Source organism: Dipodomys ordii, unplaced genomic scaffold, assembly GCF_000151885.1.
Source record: "Dipodomys ordii isolate 6190 unplaced genomic scaffold, Dord_2.0 Scaffold118, whole genome shotgun sequence".
Classification (NCBI taxonomy): domain Eukaryota; kingdom Metazoa; phylum Chordata; class Mammalia; order Rodentia; family Heteromyidae; genus Dipodomys; species Dipodomys ordii.
Genome location: NW_012267334.1, coordinates 93,292 through 118,653, shown reverse-complemented (window position 1 = coordinate 118,653; position 25,362 = coordinate 93,292). Strand labels below are relative to the sequence as shown.

General features: G+C 47.0%; 1 protein-coding gene across 1 annotated transcript in view; it reads left to right on the top strand.

The window, feature by feature from the left end:
• Positions 1-25,362, top strand: part of Cacna1b (calcium channel, voltage-dependent, N type, alpha 1B subunit) — a 181,386-nt gene that overhangs the window by 110,406 nt on the left and 45,618 nt on the right. The window contains exons 21-31 of the mRNA XM_013029324.1: positions 8,358-8,484; positions 11,889-12,018; positions 12,370-12,429; positions 13,872-13,978; positions 17,133-17,229; positions 18,743-18,903; positions 22,409-22,546; positions 22,729-22,930; positions 23,212-23,376; positions 23,729-23,839; positions 24,248-24,331. Of these exons, the coding sequence (XP_012884778.1) occupies positions 8,358-8,484; positions 11,889-12,018; positions 12,370-12,429; positions 13,872-13,978; positions 17,133-17,229; positions 18,743-18,903; positions 22,409-22,546; positions 22,729-22,930; positions 23,212-23,376; positions 23,729-23,839; positions 24,248-24,331 (1,382 nt within the window). The remainder of the gene's footprint in view (positions 1-8,357; positions 8,485-11,888; positions 12,019-12,369; positions 12,430-13,871; positions 13,979-17,132; positions 17,230-18,742; positions 18,904-22,408; positions 22,547-22,728; positions 22,931-23,211; positions 23,377-23,728; positions 23,840-24,247; positions 24,332-25,362) is intronic.

The window sequence follows — 25,362 nt, the reverse complement described above, 5'->3', positions numbered from 1 at the left end:
AAGACAGTTCCTTCTTGGATTTTGTTGCCTTCAATATTAATTCCTTATTTTGTAAGTTCACAGTTTTAATAACAATGTGTCTAGGATGTGTTTTTTCTCTGGCCTTGTCTACTTGGAGTTCTGTATGCCTCCATCAGATGGGTGAGAATCTCTTTCTTGAGGTTGGGGACATTTTCTGTTACTGTTTTGTTGAATATGTTCTCAATGCATTTAGTTTTTAATTCTTCTTTCTCATCTATTCCCATTATATGTAGATTTGATCTTCTGGCAGAGTCTACAAGTTCTTGTGTAACCCTTTGGTATATTCTGTTTTTCCAGTGCCTCTTACTGTTCATTCCAATTCTTCTGCTTTATAATCCCTGATAGCTGTTTTCAAACTTCTTTTGTTCTGTTGCCCTAGGCTTTCAACTGTGTTTGGTTTTAGGGTGACATAGCTCTTCATGCTCTCTTCTCTTTAAAGAATTCCTCTCTCATCTCCTGCATTGCCTTCTTCTTTTTTTTAGCTGTTTGTTCAGCTCCTAGTTTTCTCCCAGTGTTTTGAAGATCTGTTCCTTCATTTCATTGGTCATTTCTCTCTCAACATTGTTTTAGTGAGTTTAATGTTGGCCTCTTTTCTGTTTCATTCTAACTTAAGTCTTTTTCTGTGACAGTGTTGTTTATGAGGGTGGTGTGTTGTCTTGTTTATTCATGAGTTTTGTCATTTTTTTGCTGTGACTTACACATCTGGGTTCAGGGTTTGGGCATTTGGGTCTTTGGGGTATTTTAAATCAGTGATCTCTTGCAGGTTCATTAAGGTGAAGCCATGTTTGGAGGTGTTATTTGTAGTGAGAGGGTTGATCTCAGTTGACTGCCAACCCATCTCTGTGCTCTAGAATGTTTGTGGAACATTTTCCCTCTCTGGTTAAGGAAAGCTAGAATTTAAAGATTTTTTTATTTTATTTTATTTTTTTATTGTGAAAATACTATACAGAGGGGTTACAATTACATGGGCAAGATAATGAGTACATTTCTTATCAAGCATTGTAGCCTCCTCCTTTGTTTCCCCTCCCCATCCCATCCTTCCTCCCCCCCCTCTCCCCCCCGGATTTAAAGACTTTTGTAGATGGTAAACCATCATCTTGTGTTTCTGGTAGGTTCAGAATGCAAAGGGTCAGTGACTCCAGTGTTCAGTTGATTTCAGTGACTGGTGTTGGGTCTGTGTTCCCTAGGAGGCCTTCCTGTCCTAGGTAGGAGTGGTGCAGAAATTGAGAGTTGGGAAAATTCTAGGTATTTTGTTACATAGGGTGAGGAAGGGTGAGAATTAGGCTTTGTAGAAGAGGTTAATGGGAAGATAGAGGGAAGTGTTCAGGGGAGGGGAAAAGGGACATAAAGTTGTACTGAGCTGAGGTACTGTGAAGGAGAGACTGGGAAAAAAGACAGAGTGGGGCAGGTACCACTGATGGTCTAGAATGAGGAGGAAGTGAAAAGGAAAAGCAAGGACTGTCCAGTTAGAAGAAAGATAAATTGATAGGGGATTCAGAAGCAGGAAGCAGAAGATGGAAAATAGCTCAAGATAACCAACGATTGTAATTTGTAGCCTAGTTACTAGGAAGTATTTGAGTATTAAAGGGGGTTAGAAAGTGCAGATACAAGCTGGGTGCCGGTGGCTCATGCCTGTAATTCTCCCTACTCAAAAAGCTGAGATATGGGGATCATGGTTCAAAGCCAGCCTGGGCAAGAAAGTTCGGGAGACTCTTATCTCCAATTAACCACCAGAAAACTGGAAGTTTTCTGTGGCTCAAGTGGTAGAGTGCTGCTAGCCATGAGCTGAAGAGCCGAGGGACAGTGCCTAAGGAACAAAGTTCAAGACCCATGACCAAAAAAAAGAAAAAAAAAGAAAGTGCAGGTACAGAGTTGAGAGATATGTGACTCAATGGGAGATTTCACTAATATGTTGGGTGGGTGATAAATGGGGGAGAGGCAGCTATGAGGACGAGTGGAACTAAAATTTAAAAGAAGATTAAGTGGTAGGGAAATACAATCTTCTAAATGACTCTTTGCTATGGAGGTGATTCTGATTCAGATAACATGACCTGGGCTTATTATGTAAAACTAATTTTTAAAGATTTCACTTTGCAGTGGCAACCTCTCCATTTTAACTGGCACTTCAAGGATTTAAATCCTTTTTTGTTGTTGTTGGTCGTGGGGCTTGAACTCTCTGGGCTTGGGCGCTCTCCCTCAGCTCTTCAGCTCAAGGCTAGTGCTCTACCACTTGAGCCACAGCGACACTTTCAGTTTTCTGGTGGTTTATTAGAGATAAGAGTCTCACGGACTTTCCTGCCCAGGCTGGCTTTGAGATCCTCAGATCTCAGCCTCCTGAGTAGATAGGATTACAGGCATGAGCTACCAGTGCCTGGCTTAAATCCTATTTTTTCTAATTCCAAAGCATTTTTTTTGGAGGGGGGGGGCAGTCCTGGGGCTTGAACTCAGGGCCTGGGCACTGTCCCTGAGCTTCTTTTGCTCAAGGCTAGCACTCTACCACTCTACCACTTGAGGAATCGAACCCAGGGCTTCATGCATGCTAGGCAAGCACTCTACCACTAGGCCACCTTCCCAGCCCCCCCTCCATTTTTTAATATATGAAAATGTATAGAATTACTGTATGTAGGGCAACATGTCAGTTGACCAGACAGTGTCAGTGACCTCTAACGATGAAAGGTTTAGTTTGTATGTGTGTGTATGTATGTGTGTGTGTGTATATATATATATATATATATATATACACACACACACACATATATTATATATGGGCATGCATATTTGAAAATGCGACATAAAAATAAAGAGAAAAAGGTTTATTATGATTTTTGAAGAGAAGAAAGGTTTATTATGATTCCAGATGATCATGAGTTTTAAACATTTTTGTTTTTTAAGAAAAGTCTTGATTTCCAAGAATGGAAATAGGAGGTAAGGATTAAAGCCAAAATTAGGATGAATAAAAAAATGTTTCATGAAAAAAAAAGAGAAAGTGGTAGTGAAAATGATTCAGTAAGATGGTTTCAGTTTAAGAAAGGAAAAAGAGAAGAAAGAAAAGCAAAAAAAAAGCAGGGAAGGAGGTAGGAAATGAGAATCAAATGGAGAGTGTTGATTGGGGAAATTGATGGTAAATCACCTTTTTTTTTTTTTTCTGATTTACAGCTGGGAAAAACCAGAGTTAAACAAGTGCAACATTTAATACAGTTAAAGCTATCCAGGGTCAAAGACTGGTAAACTTGTGTACAGCAACTGTGATGTGATGTAAGGTTTTTCTCCACCTAACTTCCTTTAAGTGGAGGGAGGGATTTAGAGATTAAGTAGGGCATGTTACTGATTACAGCTTTTATGGGCTCTGCAGGGGAGCCCCAAGGACAGGCCTGGCAGCCTGATGCCAGCTTAGGTCTTATCAGCTTGTGTCCTTTGGGCCCTGTGGTTTCTAAGGTCTAATTCCTCAAGTGCATCCTGCATTCATTATCCTCAGGCTTTTGTCGTAGTTTAGTGGGAATTCCCAAGGCCTGGGGCTTGGGTTTATTTCAGCCTGCACTCCACCTGCACTCCTGATTCTGTGAAGCTGAGTTTCCCCAGTGGGGAAACTCAGTGGTCCTGTTTAGACTTCTGTGTGGGGTGGGGCGGGGTGGGGGAGGGCGGGGGGGGTACTCTGTGTCCCCTCCTAGGGTTTCTGCAGTTGGGGCTATAGCTAAGACCTTGGGATCTCTGTCCTCAGGCTGGAAGCAACAGGGTTTGATGATCTCATGGCTGTGGTGGGCTTTTCCTGAGCCCCTTTAACTCTAGGGGACAATGACTTGATTGCAGGCCACTGTGAGTACCTCTTGTTCTCTGGGTTCCTGGAGGAAGTGCTCCTAAGATGGTAAGTCCCAGCCTCAGTCCTGGGAGTCAGGTGACCCAGGGGTCATGTGGCACCGTGGTCCCATCCCAGCCTCAGTCCTGGGAGTCAGGGGACCCAGGGGTCATGTGGCACCGTGGTCCCATCCCAGCCTCAGTCCTGGGAGTCAGGAGACCCAGGGGTCATGTGGCACCGTGGTTCCTCCCAGCCTCAATCCTGGGAGTCAGGGGACCCAGGGGTCATGTGGCACCGTGGTTCCTCCCAGCCTCAATCCTGGGAGTCAGGGGACCCAGGGGTCATGTGGCACCATGGTCCCATCTCAGCCTCAGTCCTGGGAGTCAGGTGACCCAGGGGTCATGTGGCACCGTGGTTCCTCCCAGCCTCAGTCCTGGGAGTCAGGGGACCCAGGGGTCATGTGGCACCATGGTCCCATCCCAGCCTCAGTCCTGGGAGTCAGGGGACCCAGGGGTCATGTGGCATCCTGGTCCCATCCCAGCCTTCGTCCTGGCTCTCACAGAGTAGGTGACTTACTTCCCACCACCCCGAGTAAACAATTAAGTTCTTTTGTCTCTTTATTGCAATTGGGTTGATCACTTCTGTGTGTCCCCTCTGAGCTTCTGATATCCTCTCTTAAAGTCTGGTACTGGGTTTTATATCCATGTGTGTTTTTGTTCACAGGACCGTAACTTTGGCTGTTTACAATTCACTGTCTTGCACGGCCTCCCCTGTCCTTGTATGAAATTTTAGATTTTATTGTGTTGTATGTATTTTAGTCCTTTGAAGTTTTATTGCTTTTGATGCCTAAATGGCATCAGCCTGGGGAGCCACTTCAGGCTAGCGTTTTGTCCTTCATGGGGTAGTTGTCTTTGATAACTTCCTAGATCTTACCTGACATGTTCTCAGGACCATTTTTTAAGATTTCTCACTGAAGACCTGGAATTGGTTCCAGAAATGGACACTGTTATTAGACCTGTAGATTTCCCCTTACTCCTGTGCATCTTGGTCTCCAATGGCATTCGATTTGGAGGACTGCCTTGAACTGCTGGAATTACAAGAGTCCATGGGGTCTAACCTCCCAGACAGCTGTAGCCAGTGAAGGGATAGTACAGGCACAAGAGGGCCCCGGCCTGCGGCTGTAGATCAGGAAGATTCTGAAAGTTAGTTGAGAACCCAGAATGCTCCTCAAGGAACTAACCCTACCTTTTATAGGACTTCATCTAAAAATGTACCCCTGTTTGGCTTCTTCACATCCCTGTCCTGCTTTCTCTTTCCCTTCCAGTTGTTCCTGAAAGTCCTTTAACAGAGAAGAAGAGCTCAGTCTCCTTCTCTGGAGGCTGACCTAGATTCAGTGGGTGAGAAACTATCTCTCGCCATTGGCACTTTGTGTGTGCGTGTGCATGTGCGTGCGCGCACTTGAGGTTATTTCTATACCACTTGACCTACAACTCCACTTCTGGCTTTTTGGTGGTTAATTTGAGATAAGAATCTTTTCGCCTGGATAGGGTTTGAACCATGATTCTCAGATTTCAGCCTCCTGAGTAGCTAGGATTACAGGTGTGAGCCACTGGTACACAGACACTTTAAAAATTTACTGAGATTTGCTTAATCTAGGATTGTGACATTTGTTCCAATTTCTATTTTTCCTCCATCCTTTCCCTTTTAATCTTGAATAATTGTTTTGATTGTTTATTTGCTTACATATCACATTTTCTCAGAGCTCTATTCAAAAGTTATCAATTTTGCTTATGCTTAGTTGTTACTTTTGTAAGTTTACCATGCATGGAAAACAAATTCTACACTTATTTATATTAACCTCCCATTTAGCAATATAAAGACCTCAGAAGAGTACTTTAGTTGTATTACACTGTTGTTCAGTTTAGTCCTAAAAAGTCCCATAAAACATGATTATTATTTTGGCTGTGTTTGTTGTTTATGTTTTGTATATTATTGGTACCTGCCTTTCATTCCTGCTTCATATGCTTCTCTTCGAGTGGTTTTGCTCTTCCTGAAGGAAGCCATTCCACCATAACATGGCTTATGCATTCCTGAAAATGTCACCACTGAAATAGCAGTTCTGAAGAAAAGTAGGTAGTGCTTATATAACTCTGCAACCTAACATGACCAAAACCAAGAACAACTCTAATAAAAATAGAGCAATGTGAAATCTGCCCTGGCATTGTCACACCCAGTATGGAAATGAATTAATCCTTTGTAGCCTAAACACCAGGGCTTAACCAGACTCTCCTATGAGCTGCAGGAAGAGAAGGAATTCACATCCAGGCGAGACCAGCCTCCTCCCGCATGAGAGTAACCTAACCGTTTGTACTGTGCTCGTGGAGTGGTTCTCCACAGGCCTCTGTCCCTCAGGACTCATGCTCAAGCCCCAGTCCTTTTCATCCTGTCCCAGTGAAAGTGGTGCTTTCTGAGTATGACAAATTCAAGTGGTCTCAGGGATACCTGGGTTGATGTGAGGTCCTTGCTTCTTCCCTCCCAGGGACAGCTGCCCTTGAGTTCTGTTTGTGCCTTCCCATCTCAGCATCTTCAGACAGGGGCAAGTCATATGCTTTCTTCAGCTGCCACAGTGGGGGTCAGGAGCAGCATTGGTTAGTAGTATTGGGTTAGTTTTATAGACTTATTGCTTGCTCATTTTAAAAGCTGTTTATAAAAAATGTTTACATATTTTGTATTTCTCATCTAAAAATTTCAATATTTGCAGTCATTAGTAGTATAAGTCAATTATTTTTCATGCCTGTCTTTTAGTATTAATAAATTTGCCTGATTGTCTTCTACTTCAGTGGTTTGATTTTGCTATTATGAAGTAGTTTCCTCTTCCTCTTCCTCCTCCTCCTCTTCTCCTCTTCTTCCTCCTCTTCCTCTCCTTCCTCTTTTTTACCTCTCCTCCTTCTCATTCTCTTCCTCTTCTTCCTCCTCTCCATTTCCTCTCCTCCTCCTCCTCCTCCTCCTCCTCCTCCTCCTCCTCCTCCTCTTCTCTTTCTTTCCCTCCTCTTCCTGCTCATCTTCTCCCTCTCCTCCTCCCCCTCCTCCTTTTCTCCTCCTCCTTCTCTTCTTCTACTTCTCTTCATCCTCCTCCCTTTCCTCTTCCTTCTCTACCTCCCCCCTCTCCTCTACTCCTCTTCCTTCTTCTTTTTCCTCCTCCTCTCCTTTTTTATAACCTGCTTTCAACAATGAATTTACTTAGTCTGTAGTAAATTTCATCTTGATCCTTTAAAGTTTTTTCTTAGTCTGCTTTGGTCACTTTCTTTGACTTTGTTGTAGTATTTTAGAAGTTCTACCCAGGCTTCAACATCTTTTTTTCCTTCTTTTTTTTTTTTTATAGTGGTGGTACTGGGGTTTAACCCTAAATGTGCTTGTTAGACATGTGTTCTACAATGTGAGTCATGCTGAACTCTTTCGTCTTGATTTCTTTTGAGATAGGGTCTCATGCTTTGCCTTGGAGCCAACCTCAGACCTCAATCCTCCTACCTGTGGCTTCCTGTGTAGCTGAGACCACAGATATGTACCACCATACCTGCATATTGGTTGAGATCGGATCTTGATTACTTTTTGTATGGATTGGCCTTGAATGGCAACTCTTTAATCTCTAGGCTTTGACAGAACAAGCATGTGTGCCACCATGCCTGACCCTTATTATTTTAAGAGGTATAAACATGAGATAGTTCAAATGATGAACAATGCCTTGTACCTCAGATATCAGGAATTATATTGCTGATGGTGACTGCAATATACATTAACATAGTTAAAAATGAAGAATTGCTGAGAGAAGAGGGGACAAAGCTTAAGGCCATTTTTACCAGGAGAATTTGATTTGGGTGAAGAATGCTGGGGGTCAGGGGAGGCCAAGCGGGCAGAGGAAGGGCCAAGGGAGACGCTGTAATCAGTGGGTGCTGAGCGTGAACCTAGGGAGACAGGACTGTGAGCAGGGTGGTGGGTAAGGTATCGTTCAGTATCTTTTTGGACTCCCTGGCATATCAAGCCTTTTCTTCGGGGTCTTCAAAAGAAATCCCAGGTCAGAGCAAGCTAAATGATGGGGTTCAGGGAACACCTGTGGATCTATGTGCCCTAGGCTGTCTGTTTCTTTCTTTTTTTTTTGCTGCTCAGAGATCCCTTAGAGGAAGAACTCACTAGGCTCTGGTATTGTCAAGATGTAGGATTCATGGGCTTCCATACCAAGGGTACAGTGCCCAGCTGAGTGCCTCTCCCACTGCAGCCCCAGCAGTGTGGAAGGTGGAGAGGTCCTGCTCAGGTCTCCATAGAAGACAGCCCTCCATCCGGGCCTTAAATGCAGTGCTGATACTCCCCCTCCACACGGCACGCCATGCTCTGCCTGATGAAGCTGTATTCTAAGCCACATGTTCTTCCTTGGGCGGGCACAGGATGGCTTTCTTCACTTACCTTTGGTTCTGGAGCTGGGAGAGACCCATGTGATGTGTGCTTTATGGGCACACACTCCTAACTTGGAGGCCCTGTATCCTTATAGGTGGTAACATGGACCTGGAAAGCCAAGCAGAGGGGAAGAAGGAGGCAGAAGCTGACGACATGCCAAGGAGTGGCCCCCGGCCCATCGTCCCATACAGCTCCATGTTCTGTTTGAGCCCTACCAACCTGTGAGTCTCCTCACTACCCACATGTGTGTTTGTCTTTCTCATCTACTTCCTGTGACCCACATGAACACAGTAGCCGATGTACAGGGACCAGTTCTACCCCCTGACTTAGAACCCAGTGACCACAGAAGTCCCATGAGGCCATTTCACTTTACAGACAAGGACCAGGGCCTTGTGGACAGACATGCAGCCAAGATGTCTTGGTGCTAGAGCTGGGCTTGGACTCAAGGTGGTCAGCTCCAGAGCCTCACTCCCTCTCCTGTAGTGTGTTCACTGCTGCACACATGGACTCCATGAGTGCCTATCACACATAACACCTCCCTCCTTCTATCCATCCTTCCTTCATTCCCATCACACACACATGCATGCATGTTTGTTGTGTGTGCCATTTTTCTGTTGTGTGTCCCCTTTCATGTGTATTTGTTATGATTCACCATCTACTCATAAGTCTGGTTCTCCAGCCAACACTCACATGCAAGCAGCATTCTAGAGGCACAGGCAGTGATGACTAGGTCAGGAACATCTGTCTTGAAGCAGGTGGGGCTGGTGAGAGAGACAGACAGCAGACAAGGGGATGGCTTGCAAGCCATGTGCAGTGGCTCACGCCTGCAACCACAGCTAGACAACAGGAAGTAGAGTAAGAGAACTGAGGTAGAAGGATTTACATAGACTAACTCATGTGTCAGGCACAGTGAAGGTTTGGGTGAGGGGGTCAGGGGAGGCCAAGAGAGCAGAGGAAGGGCCAAGGGAGAAGCTGTAATCAGTGGGTGCCTACAATCCTAGCTACGTGGAGTGGGGGTTGGGGGGCTGAAATGATGGTTCAAAGCCAGCCTGGGCAAAAAGTTTGTGAGACTCCTTTCTCAGCCAAGTGCTGGGTATAGTGCTTTTCACCTGCTATCCCAGCTTTGCCAGAAGACTGAGATCAGTCCAGCCCGGACAGAAGAATTTACAAGACTCAGTCTCAATAGAAAGAACTGAGCGTGATGAAGTACCTGTCACCCTACTTACGTTGGGAAGCCTAATACAGGGGGATCGCAGTCCAGGTGCATACCTGGGCAAAAAATGAGACTCTACCTCAAAATAACCAGGGCAAAGAAAGGCCGAAGGCATGTCTTAGTGCTAGACCTCCTGTCAAGCAAGTTAAAACTCTGAATTCAAATTCCTATACAACCACCAAAAAGAAAAGAAAAGAATGAATGAAAGAAAATGTGTGATGCCTTTCTGAAAACAAAGTAAAGCAAAAATAAATCCCAGTACTACCAAAACCAAATAAACAAGTCAGGAATGAGTGCCAGGGAAAAACAGAGTAAGAGATGGAGATGTAGCTGTCTGCTGGGGGTTAAAACTAGATGGAAAGGTTAATTGGGGTCCTCAGAGGTGAGACTGGAATAAAACTTGAAGGGAGGAAGAGTGCTCCAGGTAAAGGAAGAATCCCGCAAAAGCCAGCCTGGACAGAGCCAGGCGGGTGCTGAACAGGTCAAAGGATAGCAGTGTAGGAGTGACCATTGCTGACCTGGCCAGCTGTTCTTTATGCCTTTATTGTCCCACTCTCTCCACCCAGCCCTCCTCACACATTCTCTCCCCTTCCTGCCATTCTGTCATTTGACACACATATATCAGGAACTCAATCTGTTGTGCAAGGGTTAAAAGTAAATGGGAACAGGGGCAGATGGACTCTCTGCCCTGTTGGACTGACAATGTAGTGGGAAGGTGAACAGGTAACAGTCAAGTAAAGCATGGGGATGGCAAAGTAGGGAGGCTCTGGTGTTGTGAGACAGGTTGGAGAAAGCCAGGGGAGTTTTCACAGAGGAAGTGATGTCTTTGTTGGAACCATGAAGGAATAGTAAGAGTTAAAAAGGAAGAATGGGTACTGTTTTAGAGAAGGGTGTTACAGTGGTCCAGGACTAGAAGACAGCAGGATGGACAGGTAGCACAGGGAGTGTGTTGTCCTGGGGAAGACCTGGATGGTCACCAAAGAGGCCCCCAGAGCACGGAGGGCTGCACAGGCAGGCTCACACGTGTTAGTAGGAGAGTTGGAACAGGAGATGGTTTAGTAGGTGGCCAGGAAGTAAAGGGGATGGTTTGACCAGGGTATTCAGAATTGAGGCTTGTAAATGAAATATTTGAGGAGAAATTTTAGAGGCAGAATCTGTATAATTTGATATTAAGTTCTACATGGAAGGGGAAGGAATGTCAGTGATGACATGTTGTCATCTCCTGGCCAGTGATAGACAGGGTGTCACTGAGACCAGCAGTGACCTTAGAGGTCTGTCTGGGCTATGAGATCTAGCTAGCTGACCAATCCTGCAGAGCCAGGGCAGCTGGGGTGTCTCATGGCCAGGTGGACTGGAAGTCTGAGTCTGGGAGTATTGCCAAGGGGTAGGAACCTAGGTACAAGCTGAGTTGTGTGATGGCTATTAGAACTAAAGGCTAGGAAGTGACCAGGGATGAAGTCCGGCTGGAGGCCTGGGCCTGTGTAGAGCAGCTCTCTGAGCTTATGTAGGGTGGTGATGAAGAGATGAGTGGGGTCCCTTCAGGGAGGAATGAAGTGGGGTAGTTGCTGGAAATGGCAGACTGTGTAGGGTAGACGTTCTTGGGAATGTGGAGGAGCTTGTGGCAAGGGAGTAGCTGCCTGCGGAGGGAATTACAGCGCTTGTGATGTTTTGTGGGGCTTTCTGCCTCACTAGCCGGTCTGTGGTGGCTGCTTCTTATCCACTACCCTACTTTACCCTCCTGACCCCCGCTTGCTGCCATGGTGCCTCTTGTATCAGCAGCTGCTAGTCTCCTGCTCCCTTATCTCTGCACTGCTTGCTGGTACTTGGCTCCCTAGAGCGGAGCTTCATGAGGCCAGGTACCTGCCTTTCTTACTCATTGCTGTGCCCAGTAGATGCTCAATAATGTTGAACAACTGAGCAAAGGTCAGCAAGTGACTGAAGCAGGAGGCAAGTGGATGATGGTATGCTCACATATAGCCTTGAAAGTGTTACAAGCATGCACCCAGCACAGACTTGGACACCTACTCTAAGTCAAAGGAGGTCTACAGTCTGCAAGGGTGCTGTGGTAAAATTCTTCCCTCCACCCACCTGCTGCACACCTGTTCTGTCAAGGGTGTTGGTTCTGGGGCTGCAGACAGTTGGGAAACAAGTGGAGGGAGTTATGCTCTAGCAAAATGTTATTGACATGAAGAGGGCCAGCCTTGTAAGGCCTGGGAGCTGTGCTTGTTAAGCTGTGGCCTGTAGCTCTCACAGGAGCGTCAGACACTATCAGTCACCTGGTCTCTGTCCCTAGACCACAAAGACACTGGGAAAAGCTCCACTCTGGTGGCATACATTCCTTGGGAGAAGCCCTTCCTACAGGAGAGTCTTGTGTCTCTGGGCCCTGTGGTCACCTGTGTCTTATCTCCACAGGCTCCGTCGGTTCTGCCATTACATTGTTACCATGCGGTACTTTGAGATGGTCATTCTTGTGGTCATTGCCTTGAGCAGTATTGCCCTAGCTGCTGAGGATCCAGTACGGACAGACTCCTTCAGGAACAATGTGAGTGGCGTCAGGCCTGCTGCCAGGTTGAGGGGTTGCCACTGTGTGAGTTCCCAGGGCCCCTATCTCTTCACCATCATCCTTTCCCTCTGTGGGTATAGAACCCAAGGCCTGGAGAAGCCACCTCCTGGAGTCCCCCTTTTATTGATGTGCCAGAGTCAGTTGGGGCTGCCCTGGAGAGGGGTCTTCCCAGATGGTGTTCATTTCAGTCTCCTCCAGATTGTTGCCAACTAGCTTTTGCCTGATGATTGTCTACTCCTAGAGTGTTGGGGAAAACAGAGAACCCCTGTTGTGGTACTGGCTCTAGCTTTTCTTCCCAGCCTTTGTAAGCAATTCTCCTTTTGGTTCTAGGCTCTGAAATATATGGATTACATCTTCACAGGTGTCTTTACCTTTGAGATGGTAATAAAGGTAAGATATAACGGCTCCCATGGCCCCTGTGGAAGCATGTGGGGTGTGCACATGTGAGTGATGACACGGGGGGCCATCTGTGTGTATGGGAAGTATTCCAGGAGCAAGAGGCCCTCCTGGTCATGAAGGGCCTCTAGTCCCACAGTGCTTTGGAGCATTGACACTTGATGGGTGCATGATCTCACCGTACCTCGCTTCCGAGCATGGTTGCTATAGGCTTTGTTTAAGATGCCTGTGTGGGCTGAGCCCCTCTTCCAGGTTTGCCTGCACATGGACATGACATTGAACAGAGCACCAGGAGACTTTGGAGAGGGATGGCTAGAAGGCCTTTGGTTGCTGAGGACTAAATTTTGTTGTTGTTGACTAAATTTTGTTGTTGCTGGTGCTGGTTGTGGGGCTTGAACTCAGGGCCTGGGTGCTGTCCCTGAGCTCTTTTGCTCAAGGCTAGCATTCTACCTCTTTGAGCCACAGCACCACTTCTGGTTTTTGGGTGGTTAATTGGAGATAAGATTCCCATGGGGACTTTTCTGCCCAGGTTGGCTTTGAACTGCAATCCTCAGATCTCAGCCTACTGAGCAGCTAGAATTACAGGCATGGGCCACCTGTGCCCAGCCTGAGGACTAAATTTAAGCAGATCCAGAGTTCCTCTAATGGCAGAATGACAATCTACCATGTTATTGTAACTTTGTTTTTCCTTCTTTACAAGGTGCTCTTTATTCATGTCTGTCAGGTTTGGCCTTCATATGTTTTCACAGGTGCATGTTCAGTGCCACTGGTTGCCCATATTTGTACACATACATCAGTATACTCAGTGCCTACATGCATGCAGTCTCCTCAGGGAGCACTTTCAGGGGCACATGAGCATGATCCCACTGCTGCCCATATATGGTCAGTCTGTGATAGAGGGGGTGATAGCAGAGACTGAGGCTGAGCGTTGTTACGGTACTTACCCAAAATAACAGTGCCAGGAGTAGGAGAGGTCGGCTATGTACCAAAATGGCTAAGAATTGTCAGCAAGCTATTCTGCTGCCCTACCCTGTCCTGCCCCTTCAGGGACTGAGTGGTGTAAACTCTCTAGGAGCAATGTATCTGTTGCTAGCAATGGAGGAACAGGGAGGGACAGGGATTTCTTGTTGTAGTTGGGCTCCAGGGAAGGGAGGAGCCAGCCAGAACTCAGCTAGTCAGTTATGCACCTGGCAAGGATATCTGGCTTAGGGCCTCACTAAGGGCAGTTGACTCTGTGACCTGGATCTTATCTTCCTCTGCTGGACAGACATGAGGAAGGTGCTTTTGAGCGTCACTGGGGTGACGGGTTCAGGTGTGCACAGCCAACACACTGAATCTTGTTCAGAGAGTGACCCAGAACCACATGCTCTGCTACAGTTAGGCCTAGCTCTGCCTCTTTTCTGTATGTACTCTTGACACCCACTTCTCCCCTGCAGATGATTGACTTGGGGCTACTGCTTCACCCTGGAGCCTACTTCCGGGACCTGTGGAACATTCTCGACTTCATTGTGGTCAGTGGGGCCTTGGTGGCATTTGCCTTCTCGTAAGTAGCCACTTCTTCTTTGCATCCAGTGAGCACATCCCCCAGAATGATGTGAGGGAGGGAGGCAGATGACCCACGTTGGCCTCCCTGGCTGGCCTCCTTGTGTCTGGCCTCCCAGACACGACTGTCCTGCCTGTCTCGGCCTGGGCTATGGGATGGGAAGACTCAAGGCCCATCTGTCCTCGAACACTGCCTTTGGTCTGAAACTTGGTGGCTAGGCCTACGGGTATTTGGCATCTCCCTCATGGGGTCCTTCTTGAGGCCGTTTTCCTTCTCTGAGACAAATACCTGAGTGGGAAGCCTCTGGTGCTTTCTGTCCCAGCCAGAGCTGGTGGAAGGTTTTCCCTTACTGAGTTATGAAACCATTCCCTCTGACTCCTGACCAGGAGATGCTCAGCCTGGTGGTGCCTGGGACTAGAATGGGCTCCCCTAGAACCTGTATGGAGGAGGTGGGGCTCAGGTGGAGCCACAGATGGGGCAATATAGGGGGTTGTGAGTGTGATTTGGAGAGGAGCAAAACCTTGGTGGAGGCCAGATACTGAAGGGAAGCTTTTATTGTTTTTGGCCCCTGGGGGGACTTGCTCATAGACATGCCTTCCCTGCCCTCCCATGGCACTGACTCTGTTCTCTTTGTCTTCCTGTTGCTGGACTCTCGGTAGGAGCTTCATGGGGTAATGCCTCCCCTTCCTCTCATACTGCCTGACATCATGGCACACCCATGGCCTCTGGCTGGTCATCATGGCTTCATGCCTGCTCATCCACCTCCACCCCATCCGGGCTGCATGGTCCCTAGCCATCCCCAGCCACTGTTCCGGACATGATTAGGGGTTGGGGGCTGGGGCTGGGCTTGGTCAGCTCTTGGTGAAGAGGCTTCTAGTGAGCAGGTTGTCTTAGGTGAGTGCTGCCGGCTGAGATACCAGCTTGCAGTGGGGGCAGTAAGGGTTCTGGGTGGGGCCGGATCATGGCCTAGGATGCAGGACATACTGAGGTGTTTTTCTATGTGGCTCCTTTCTGGAAAGGAGGCTTTTTCTCAGGCCCTGCCACTCCTCTTGGTGTCTTAATAGACCTTCTTTCTGTGATGAAGGAGGTAAGAACTTAGCCAGAGTGTTGTAAAGGACCCTTGGAGCACTGGCCCCAGGTAGGAGGATGAGAAAGGTGCCATCCAATCGTGTGGTACAACGCAAGCAAGCCAAGGGAACAAAGGGAGAGGGAGACCTCTCCCAAGCCCCTCCCCCGCTTTGCCAGTACCTAGCCCTTTTCTTGGTACTGGGGGAGAACTATGGGCAGAGCAAGCTCAGTGTTTCAAGGGCAGTCTTTGTTGTTGCTGCTATTGTTGTGGGTTTTTTTGTTTTGTTTTTGTTTTGTTGGTCATGGGACTTGAACTCTGGGCCTGGGCGCTGTCCCTCAGCTCTTCAGCTCAAGGCTAGCGCTCTACCACTTGAGCCACGGCACCACTTCCTTGTCTTGTTTTTTGAATCAGACTGAACTTTTGCCTCCTGAGTGCTAGATCACAGGCATTGCTACTATTCCCACCTCTGAGACAGTGTGATCTGATTCTACAACATGTTGTTGGGGAGACGGAAGGGTTGGGGTTCAACTTCCCCTGAAAAGCCTGAGCTGTTGCTCCCTGCTGAGCCTAAAGCTTTGCTGGAGTCCAAAGGAGGCCATCAGATATATGACAACTCCACATACAGGTCTGGCCCAGAGATGTGGGCGGAAAGTGAACTGTGGAAAGGCAGGGGTAAGATTCCCTGTATGAGTGAGTGCCACTCACTAGTCCTGAGTCTCACCGAGTCAATGAATGGCCTCCTCAACAGGAGGCCTCCTTGCACTGTTGGCCTTAACTGGGGCCAATAGCTAATTTCTACTGCAAATTCCTGGGCCCCTGACTGACAGGTGTTGACTGACAGCAGTGTTGGAATCTGCTAATTTCTGGGCTCTTGACTGATAAGTGGAGGCCTCTCATCCTGCACTTCTAAGCTTGCTCTGGTACCTGAATTTTCTTTAACCGTATTTTTTTTTTTATTTTTTGTTACTGGGGATCGAACCCAGGATGTTGCTTTGCCACTGAGCTACATCCCAGCCCAACTGGTACCTGAATTTTCTTTACCTGATTTCCTGTCTCCCACCTTCACGTGAATTTTCCTGTTTGTTTCCTCCTTACTTCAGCAGTAGGGCTTGAAATCTGGCCCTCATTGGTAGGCAGGTGCTTTACCAGTTGAGCCATGTCTCCAGCTCCTTTTTGTATTCACTGGTTATTTGTGAGGTATAGTCATTTTATGCCTGGATGGCCTGGGGTATCATTCTCCTACCTGTGTTTCTCTGGGTTGCTGGGGTTGACAGGAGTGCACCATTGTGCCTAATTGTGAAAAGATGGAGTATGCCACTTCCTTTTTGCCTGGTCTGGCCTCAGGCAAATCAGAGGCCTCTGGCTTCAGAGATTGATCCCCCAATCTCTGCCTCCCAAGTAGCTAGGATTACAGGCTTGAGCCATGACACCTGGGATCTGCTGCTTTCTTGACCATCTTGGTATGTCTTTGCTTCTCTGGGGCTATTTCCCTCCACCTACTCACCCCTGCCTGTGTCATTGTCTTTGTTTTGTGTGTCTTTGTCTCTTACCTTCTCCTCTTCATGTCAGCCAGTTTTATGTTACCTGTAGGGTGCTGGGTACCTGAGGACAGGCAGCTCTGTAGGGTAGAATTCAGGCAAATGCCTTAAATGAAAAGTTGGACAGCAGCTCTTCTTCTACTTCCTGGAGAAGTCTTTCTTGCATTCCAGGGATATAGACTTTGCTGGCCCCTCATTCTTCTTTGTTGTTGGAAGCTGGTTTTGGACCTCCAGGGAGAGATGGGAATAACTACCAGGTCTGGCAGTGTAGTGTGGTCTTTTTACATTTGGGAACTCAGTTGTCCTTATGTACCAGGTGTGCTGCCCTGGTCCTGGCCTGACCCTGGTCCTACCCTTACCACTGTCCTCAGATTAGGTCCAGCCCAGGAAGCCCTAGGAGGAGACTTTTCTGTACTGGGTTCTCTACCCTGTAGCCTGAAGCAAAATGCACAGGGCAGCGTGAGCCAGACCCCCTGTACCTTGTGCCTAGGATGCTGGGCACACCCATGCATCCTGCCTGGCGATATCAGCAGCTTCTCTCTTCTAGAGGATCCAAAGGGAAAGACATCAACACCATCAAGTCTCTGAGAGTGCTGCGTGTCCTGCGACCCCTCAAGACCATTAAACGACTGCCTAAGCTCAAGGTTGGAGCCTGGAGTTAGAGCTTGAGAAGTGTGCCATGCCTGTGGGAACATGTGTTTGTGCACCTGCAATGGTGCCTGAGTGTGTATATGTGTGTGCATGAGTATGTATGTGTATTTGCCTGTATCTCTTCAAATTGCCCACCTGTTGGAGGGAGTTATGCCTACTTAGTGCTAAGCCCCTTCCCTCAAGGAAGTTTGTTTCCAGCAGTGTACTGTAAGACCCCTCTTCTTTAGTTCAGATTACCAGACAGGGCTGTTGAGCTTTCCTCAACAGCTGAAGAAGAGGGAGGAAGGGGCTGCCACAGAGGACAGGGGTGGGAGGGTGGATACTGGAAGTGAGGGGATCCAGAAGTAGTTGCTTAGCTGGGTCCTCTGGGCATAGCTGAGGAAGAATGAAAACCCAGTCTGGTCATTACTGAGCCTGTGCCATATACGAGTTGTTTTCTATACCTTAACTCATGTAATCCTCCAATTTTTTTGCAGTTGGGTATTAACAGCTTGGACATTCTTATATTAGCAGCTTAGGCAAAGTGGGAATTAGAAAAAAGTTAGCTTAGAACCCCTGTGTGAGAGGCTGGTTGAGGAAGGAACCTGGGAAGCACAGAGGCCCTTGGCCCAGGCAGGACTTGTTCCTGGGGCAGGGTACTGTGTACTGCAGGGAGGGGTACCGCACATGGGAACACAGCTGCTTTGATACACACTGATGTTGGCGTCTGGAATCTACCAACTAGCATCTCCAGAAATGGATGTGTGTCTGCAGGGTGGCCTAAGAAGCGCCTGCTTGGCTCTGAGAGCAGCACTGGTTGCGTAGGGTAGAGAAGAACCTGAGAAAAAGCCCAGGACTTGGTATCCATGGAACCAGACAAACAAACACCTTGAGACTTCAGAACTTGCCCAACATCCCTGTCCTGTGGTCCTCGGGCTGTGGTTCCATTGCTCTGTCCTCAGTCTGTACCACATTACCGCTGCTGGGCAGGAATAAGGCAGAGGTAGGGCAGGAGGCTGCCACATTTAAACTGCCCAGACCTGCTCCCTTCTGGGTCCTTTCCATGGCTTAACTGCAAGTCCAGTTTACCTGCATGTTATACCTCTTGCTTACTCACCAGGCTAGGGTGACCCCTGTCATCAGAGAAAGACAGTGTCCCTTATTTTGTCAGGGCAGCTGGCAGTAGTATGTTATGTGGCCACAGGCCTGAGGGTCTTACAGAACCCTAAAATGTCCCCGAGGGCCTGGGTCTCAGTGGTTCTGAGGTTCTAAGTCTGTAGTTGCCCTACCCTGTTCCCTCTTCCAATCCCCTCCATACCCTTTCCTGACCCCCTGCTTCTCCCTTTGGCTCTCCTCCTTCACAGCTCCCTCCTTCCCTCAGGGCTCTATTTGGCCATAGTAGCTCTCCTCCTTCTGTCCCCTCTCCTCTGTTGTGATTGTGTCTCTCCTTATAGTACCCTGTCATTCCTCATGACCCTTCCCTGGTGCTCCTCTTTCTTCACAGCTCTGCCCCCTCCTCCTTTGCAGGCTGTGTTTGACTGTGTGGTGAATTCCCTGAAGAATGTCCTCAACATCCTCATTGTCTACATGCTCTTTATGTTCATATTTGCCGTCATTGCAGTACAGCTCTTCAAAGGGAAGTTTTTCTACTGCACTGATGAATCTAAGGAGCTGGAGAGGGACTGCAGGTAAGCTCCAGGATGCAGAACACACCTCTGTTCCCTCAGGACCAGGTGGGGCTGGGAGATGCCCTTGCAGTATGAAGCTAGGTAGCCTGGTTCAGATGTGCTCATGCTACAGAAGAGAGGGGAAGGTGCCTCCTGTCTCCAGAGTTATGCCAAAGGTCTGTAGCATGTCCTCCACAAAGAGGACCTAGGCTCCAAGGAATCCGCTAGGCCTCTCATGCCTTCAGACACCCAAGGAGCTCAGGATATTGCAGGGAGCTCTTTAAACTGTAGACAAAGGTCTAGGTTGGACAGTTCAGAGGACTTGTCCTCAGGGTGTTGCAGATCTTCTTGGGCTTGGACTTAAACTCAAGACAGGAGAGGTGCCCTCTGCGGGGAGCTAGGCAATGAAGGGTTAGGTTGTGTACACACTGAGCAAGGTTGTGTGGACAATTCCTTCCCATAGTGAAGTTCCCATTGTCTCTGGTTGTGTGGGTGTCATATAGCTTCATGGTGGGTGGGCATTTGGATGGTTCTCACACAGGTCTGAACATTGCTACTGTGAGTGTCCGAGGGGCACATTTCTAGGAGGTTTTCTCCAGGAGGGTGTCGCAGGCTATGCCTTGTCCATCTTTAGTGATGCTACCAAGCACTTTATATCAAGTGGTTCCTCACCATTATGGGTGAGAGCGTCCGCTGCCTGCACTCTTGTCTACTCTTACGTTCCCTGCCTCTGATAGCCAGTGAGGTTGAGCCACTTCTCTGGCTGGACTGACCATTAAGATGGGCAGTGTCTATTCAGGTTCTTTTGCTCATTGTCTTGTATAGATTGTCTGATTTTCTGCTTAATTTGAAGAAATTCTCTCATGTGTTAGTTGACATTTTTGCCCATTGATTTGAGGATAAATGTCTTTTTTTGTGGGGTGCATTTTTGCTCAATCAGTGATGTCTTTTATTGTTAAGAAAAGGGTGTTTCTGTGTGGCCCAGGCTGGCATTTGTATTCATATAGTCCACCAAGGCTTGCCTCCAACTTGAAATCCTCCTGCCTCAGCTTCCTAAGTGCTGATATTAATGGATATGTGTCACCATCCCTGGTTAGGTGGTCTTTTAAATTCCTTTTTAATCTAACCTCTCAGCAGTGTTAATTCTGACTGTATGAGAAGCACCATTTCTGGGTGTTTCTGTGAGGGGGTTTCCAGAGTGGATTAATTCTCAAGGCAGGAAGACCTGCCTTGAATGTGGATGGCACCATCCACTATGCTGGAGATCTAAAGGATGTATTACAATAGAATGCTGACTAGTGTAGGCATTCTGTCTTTCTCTGCTTCCACAGAACCATGAGGTGAGCTTCTGTGCTCTGCTCTGCTCTGCCCTCCCTGCGTGGTGGACTTAAGCCTCTGAAGCTAGAAGCCAAATGAGTCTTTCCTCCTTTGAGTTGCTTGTCTTGAGCATTTGTCACAGATGGGACCAGGGAGGCGGAGTCATTGCTCTGATTACCTAATGATGTGGTTCAGAAGACTTTGGAACTGATTTGTGACAAAAATTTGGAAAAATTTGAAAAGTTAAGCTAGAGAAGGCCAAGAAACCTATAAGAAGAACGTAGAGGTGTCCAGAATGCTTATAGGGAAGTGGATAATCAAGATTCTGCCCATGAGGTTTTATTTTTTTTTTAAAGTTATCTTTCAATAGTTGTACAAAGGAGTTGAAATTTAACAAAGCACTTTTATCAATACACGGCATCTTGATCATTGTTGCTCCTTTCAACATTCTCCCCCATCACTTTCAACCTACCCCTTCCCTCTTTTATAGTTTTTTAATGGCTTTAAAAATTTTAAATTGTTACTATACAGGTGATGTGCAGGCAGGTTACAGTTACATAAGTTGAGTAAAGAGTACATTTCTTTTTTAGTTTTTCTTCAATTAAAAAATTATTGTTGGGCTGGGAAGGTGGCTCAGTGCAGTCCTGGGTTCGACTCCTCAGCACCACATAAGAAAAAGAAAAAAAGCCAGAAGTGGTGCTGTGGCTCAAGTGGTAGAGCACTAACCTTGAGCTGAAGAGCTGAGTGACAGTGCCCAGGCCCAGAGTTCAGGCCCCACGACCAGACCCCACCCCAAAGAAAATGATTGTTAAGGTAATGTACAGAGAGGTTGCAGTTAACTTAAGTCAGGTAATGAGTACACTTCTTCTTGAACAGTGTCACCTCTTCCCTCCCAGTTTTTTTCCCCTCCTGATCTCCCTCTCCCATAAGTTGTTCAGTTCATTTTAAACACTGCTGAATTAGTTTACCCTTTGTCACACCATTTCTGTGCTTCCCCGTCCTCTCCCCAAATTGGATAAACTTAAATACAAGGTAAAGAAATAAAAAAAAACAGCTACAAAAGGGGGAAAAACAGAAAAAAACCCACAAAAATTGAAATGTAAAACCCCTAATATTAGCAGGGCACCAGTGCCTCCACCTGTAATTCTAGCTACTCATGAGGCTGAGATCTACGGATCACAGTTCAAAGCCAGCCTGGGCAGGAACATTCATGAGACACTTATCTCCAATTAACCACCAGAGAACCAGAAGTGTCACTGTGGCTCAAGTGGTAGAGCACTAGCCTTGAGCTGAAGAGCTCAGGGAAGCACCCAGGTCCAGAGTTCAAGACCCACGACTGACAAAAACAAACAAGCAAAAAAAACCCCTTTAATATTTCCATTTCTTGGAGTTCATTTCAATAAGCCTCATTTGATATGATTATATGCACAAAGTTATTGAGCCTTTGTGATTCTCTCCTAAGAATATCCTCCTTTGGTCTTACTGTGTGAATGTTTAGTTTATCTTGTTCAATTTATCATGTCCAAGTGTACTTTTTTGTCTTTTACTATCCATTATGTTTACTTACAGATTTTAACTACTAAAGATGAGGGAAACTGTTCAACCTATGTTTCTTTGGCTCTGGCTTACTTCACTTAATATATTTTCCCCCCAAGTCTTTCCATTTCCTTATGAATGGGGCAATATCATTCTTTCTGATTGAAGCATAGCATTCCATTGTGTATATGTACCACATTTCCTTGACCCATTGTTCCACTGAGGGGCCTCTGGGTTGATTTCATATCTTGGCTATGGGGAATAATTTTTTATTGTTATTATAAAGGTGATTTACAGAAGGGTTACAGTTACATAAGTCAGGCAAGGAGGACATTTCTTTTTGGACAATGTCACCCTTTCCCTCACACTCCCCCAGTTTTCCCCTCCCATCCCTTTTAATGGCTTTTATAACAGTTTTAGCATCTATATTTAGGTCTTTTGTCCATTTTGGGTTGTATTTATATATGGAAGGAGGAGAAGTCTAGGTTTATTCTTCTGTATCCAGAATGACTAGAAATTTGCTTATGCTGGCACCATCTGTTAAAAAGAGCCTATTCTTTCCACATAGAATGGTATTAGTACTCTTTTAAAAAATCTACTGCCCAAAGATACATGAGTGTATTTGGACTCTTTTATCTTTAACCTTTGTCTTCTCCAATGTTCTCATTCTCAGGGGTCAGTACTTGGATTATGAAAAAGAGGAAGTGGAAGCCCAACCAAGACAATGGAAGAAATATGACTTCCACTATGACAATGTACTCTGGGCCCTGTTGACGCTGTTCACGGTGTCCACAGGAGAGGGGTGGCCCTTGTGAGTGTCTGTTCTGCTTGTTGTGGCTGGTTAGGCCAGACAGAGCAGGGTGCCCTGAGCTTGGCCTTCCTTCCCTCAGCATGGTGGGACCCAGGCATAGAGCATACCCCTATGATAGCCCTGCAGTTCAGGCCCTGAGCTACCTGGGAAGCTCTCTAAATGCTTGCTCTCCTCTTGGGCAGGGTGTTGAAACATTCTGTTGATGCCACCTATGAGGAACAAGGACCAAGCCCTGGGTTCCGCATGGAGCTGTCCATCTTCTACGTGGTCTACTTCGTTGTCTTCCCCTTCTTCTTTGTCAACATCTTTGTAGCCTTGATTATCATCACCTTCCAGGAGCAGGGGGACAAAGTGATGTCTGAGTGCAGCCTAGAGAAGAATGAGGTAGGTAGAGGTACCATGGGCTTTTGGGATTGGCTCTGTGGGCGGGACCAGTAAGCTTCCTTTCTGCGCAGGCATTGCTCATGGGCTGCACAGGCAAAGTCTCCTTTCTTCTGTAGATGGCGACCACATTTGCCCTGTGGAGCCTACTTAGAAGATGTCCTGCTGCCTCTTTGCCTTCTACCGTTGGCTCCCTGAGAGAGGGTAGTTAGATGGTACCAGGTACAGTGGGCACTGTGGGATTGGCCCACCCTAAATTGATGGTGCTCCTTCTCCCCATGCAGAGGGCTTGCATTGACTTTGCCATCAGCGCCAAGCCCCTGACACGGTACATGCCCCAAAACAAGCAGTCGTTCCAGTATAAGACATGGACGTTTGTGGTCTCGCCTCCTTTCGAGTACTTCATCATGGCAATGATAGCCCTCAACACAGTAGTGCTGATGATGAAGGTATGTGGGTCCCACCATGGTGAGGGACTGGCACCTGCTGATGGGTAGGTCCAGTTCCGAGGCTGGGTCTAGACGGCTATCCTCCTTCTTGCTGGCACATTCCAAAGCTGTAGTAGTCTCGTGTCCTGGCCAGCACAGAATGCCTGTGGGATATTCTGCCTTCTTTTGTCTGTGGCTGAGGCAATAAGAAGGTCTGGGAAAAGCAGGTTCAGGAAGAACAGGGAGAAATATCCTAGGTATGGGCAAATATGGAGCTCTGCACGTGTTCTGTGTGCATAGGGACCCATAGTGGGCCCAGGTAGGGTGTTTGGGGTGTTGTGCCCTTGGACAACAGTGCTTATTCCCCGGGCAGTTCTACGACGCACCTTATGAGTATGAGCTGATGCTGAAATGCCTGAACATCGTGTTCACGTCTATGTTCTCTATGGAATGTGTGCTGAAAATCATCGCCTTTGGGGTGCTGGTATGTGCCTCACCGAACTCCGTGCCTTTTGGTGATCTTCATTTGGAGTCCCCCTTTATTGGGAAAGGTTGGGGCCTCACAATTTGGAGTCAGAAATCCCCCAAACCCCCAACACAACCCCATGAGGCTCTAGGGGAAGGCTGCTTTGACACTCTCAGCTGCCTGAGTCCTGCTCCAGCCTCAGTCCTGGTTGGCAGGTCCAGAACTCTCCTCTCTGGACACATGGCTCAGGTTTGCATCTGTCCGGGTGGAGGTATCTGAATGCTTGGCCCTGGCACCTGGTTGTCACTAGACTTGTATTGAGCATCTATTACCTCTCCCCCTTCTTGTTGGGAGCCAGCACCCACAGCTCCTTGCCTAGCTGAGACCTTGTCAGTCCACAGCACTGACTGCCCTCTTTTTCTGTAGAACTACTTCAGAGATGCCTGGAATGTATTCGACTTTGTTACCGTGTTGGGAAGTATCACTGATATTTTAGTAACAGAAATTGCGGTAAGTAACATTTCCTGTCCTGCTCAGTCACTCCAAAGTGACTCTTCTCAAGGGTCCTCCCATCAGCATGTACTTGGGCCCTGACTGTGTTGGTGGCCTCCTCTCCAGAGGTGGATCTGGGGTCAGGTGTTGTGTTGGTAGATGTCCTTCTTAGAGAGAAAGGTCTTCTAGGATTACCTGGAACTTGATGGTAACAGCCAATGTCTAATGTGTATGTTTTCAACAATATATACAAAATCTAGTAATAATTAAAAATAAATTGTATGGATATGGCATATGAAAGCATGTGTGTATCTCTTCATCTGGAGATATTCTGATCAAACACATTATGCCCGGATTATAACTAAAATTGACCAGTGCTAGGACATTAACTCATTTCAACAGATTTCCAAGAATTTGAATCATAAAGCAACATTTCTTGAGTGCAACATGTTAATTTGGAAACAAATAGCAGAAAAATCTCATCTCTAGGAACAGACATTGAAATTAAGAAGCTGTTTCTTAAGAAAAACTGGGAAGTAGTTGGGGATAGGATGAGGATGAGAAATGCCACATCTTGAGCCAAGTCAGGATGTATATGGACTTGACTTGTCCCCAAGTGCGTTTGAGATAGGGTAGGTTTCCCTCAGATGTCTCTGCTGAGGGAAGGCAGCTATGGGATTTTTACTTCTGCACTGTGTGGGGTTAAGGTCTGCATCAAGGGTCAACCCACAGACTGACTAGGTCCTTGGAGTGCATGTATGCTAGCACCTATGTTTTTGGGCTGAGGGCCTCAGGCAATGTTTTCGTGGGATTGTGCTCAAGTGCAAGTTTCGACATGGCTTTTCTATCTACACCACAGGAAATAGCTGAAGAGGCTACAAAGGCATGCAGAAAGTGAGACAGGGAGGGTTTGGCCAAAGTTATTGTCTAGAACATACACGTCTCTTCTGTGAGTCAATAAAAACACAACATGAAGTTGGGCACTGGTGGATCATGTCTAATTCTAACTACTCAGAAGACTGAGATCTGAAGATCTCAGTTTGAAGCTA